Consider the following 2,500-nt stretch of genomic DNA (forward strand, 5'->3'; position numbering starts at 1 on the left):
GACGATGTTGACGATAAAAAAAAAGCTTGACGCATCATTGGGTATGTCTCATAGATGTCATACATAGTTGAATAAGCCATTAAGAAAATTTTGCTCATAGCTGCATCATCTTGTTCCAGCCACTGCGGTCTCCCCCCCCCCCTTGAAATGCGTTAAACAGCAGTTGCACTTTTTCTCAGGGAACTGTAGTTGCAGTGCCATGGCCCTTTTGCTGCAGTCTTAAATCCCTTGAATTCCCTTAGATGCATCCTCTTCATTCCATCATCTGCAGTTCCTAAGTTCAACATGACTTCACATTCAAATCCAGTGACCTTTATTTACATTTATATATCTTTATTTATTTATTTGTTCATTTATTTATTCATTTCCAAGACTTCCGAGATGTCCAAGACTTGAAATTCACTGACTTCTTGGTAATATTCAAGACACATGTGCCAAATTTTTGCTTCTCTCGTTTGTCATTTGTTTTTTATTTCTTTCAGTCTTTCTTTTTATCTTTTTAAAGCTTTATATTCTCTCTTGTGATTACCTTTAATATCCATTGCTGTTTCCTTTCTGTTTTTAAAGTCGATATCTTCTTCAAGCTATTTAACCACAGTGCATATATTGGAGAAACAAAGAAATAAAAAAAGAGAATAAATGCTTCCCTGATATACTAGGAACTACACTGACGCTTTCAGTGTATCCGAGATTTTCCAGACACTCCTGCACAAGATCAGTGTCAAGGATTTAGTGCTATTTACGATCTGATTGAATTCTAAAATGTCTTTTACTGATGGTACTCGAGAAGACTGTTGTGTGAGCATTAGCATGTTGTCATGTTGTATGTTATTGCACGTGCACTTTATGTATATAAAGGAAGTGTATATGGATATATACATATACATACAATTACATGGATTATATATATATATATATATATATATATATATATATATATATATATATATATATATATGAATTTATATGTATATACATATATGTATATATCTGTATATATATGTGTATATATATATATATATATATATATATATATATATATATATATATATATATATATATATATATATGAATTTATATGTATATACATATATGTATATATTTGTATATATATATATATATATATATATATATATATATATATATATATATATATATATATATATATATATATATATATATATATATATACGGATAACATCGCAAGTCTTAGACCAGCGCCAATGGTGACGCAATGGACGCACATCATACAACGAGCCACAAGCTATGAACGAATTATGAAATCGATAAGTATTATGAAAATTCACACGAAACATCATATGCATACTCCCTATCTATCTCCCCCAATCACACTTCGTACATTCTCTCTCTCTCTCTCTCTCTCTCTCTTTCTCTCTCGCTCTCACTCTCGCTTTCTCTCTCTCTCTCTCTCTCTCTCTCTCTCTCTCTCTCTCTCTCTCTCTCTCTCTCTCTCTCTCTCTCTCTCTCTCTCTCGCTCTGTACTTTCTTGTCGCTTTTCTCTTCAACTATTTCTAAACATATTTCCTCACTTCATTTTATTAACTTCACACTGCAAATCACTTAGGGAGTTTCACCCAAAGCGAAGACAGTAAAGTAAGAGGGAGTCAAAACATTGGTCCTTCCATTGTCAGTTCAGCTCATATAATAGGAGAAAAATGTAAAAGAACTGTAACTGGATAGTGTATGTATGTGTACTTTGAATTTTAGTCTATGATTTAGATCCAATTCCCAAATGTATCTTTTTTTTAAAACATCGTTGAGCTTAGAGCAGTTAAAAAAAAAAAGACTTATCCTAATCAGTGACATGCGCGAAGTTTAAAAACAACATTTACTCAATCGACACAGAATCTAAATTCGAAAAGTCATACGAAGAAGTTCAAGTCTCTTACGAATAAATCCTTCATTAAATCTAACACACGTGTATATAAATAAACACAAAGACGATAGTGAATAAAAGGATAATAGATTAATGATAATGATAATTTTCTCTTTTCTTACTCATTTCCCCACACCCTCAGGTTCTGGAAGAAGGTGTTTGTGAAGCTCACTGATACAGGGTGTTTGCAACTCTTCAACAACAGGGACGACAAAGACCCCTTCCAGGAACTTCCTCTTCAGGCTTGCTACTCCGTGTCTGATATTGGTAAGCGACTTCAGTTGAATGGAAGTCCCTTTTATCTATCGAGAAGAAACAGTCAGTTATATATTCTCTAGCTCGGAAGGAAGATTTGAAATATAGTAAATTATTTATGAAAAAAAAGTATAACAATAAATCGTTTGTTAGTTGGCCGCCATTTCTCACCTTTTTTTCACCCCGAAGGCGCCCAGCAGTTCGACCAATTCGGCAAGATCTTCACGGTGAAAGTGCAGTACATCTTCTACAAAGAACGACCCGGCGTCCGACCCGGGCAGCTCTCGAAGGCCGAGCGCCTCACCACCAAGCTCTCCAAGTTCGCCCAGCACGCCATCGCAGGAGACT

At 34.4% G+C, this 2,500-nt stretch overlaps 1 protein-coding gene across 2 annotated transcripts in view; it reads left to right on the forward strand.

The window, feature by feature from the left end:
* The window catches only part of stnB (stoned B), a 19,585-nt gene that overhangs the window by 7,634 nt on the left and 9,451 nt on the right, over positions 1-2,500 (forward strand). For both annotated transcript variants that reach the window (XM_086550185.1, XM_086550186.1), the window contains 2 exons: positions 2,040-2,164; positions 2,342-2,500. The exon at positions 2,342-2,500 is cut by the window's right edge and continues 116 nt beyond it. In XM_086550185.1, coding sequence (XP_086406311.1) covers positions 2,040-2,164; positions 2,342-2,500 — 284 coding nt within the window. The remainder of the gene's footprint in view (positions 1-2,039; positions 2,165-2,341) is intronic.

This window comes from Penaeus japonicus, unplaced genomic scaffold, assembly GCF_977035675.1.
Source record: "Penaeus japonicus unplaced genomic scaffold, GWHDUDI00000001_assembly GWHDUDI00000023, whole genome shotgun sequence".
NCBI lineage: Eukaryota > Metazoa > Arthropoda > Malacostraca > Decapoda > Penaeidae > Penaeus > Penaeus japonicus.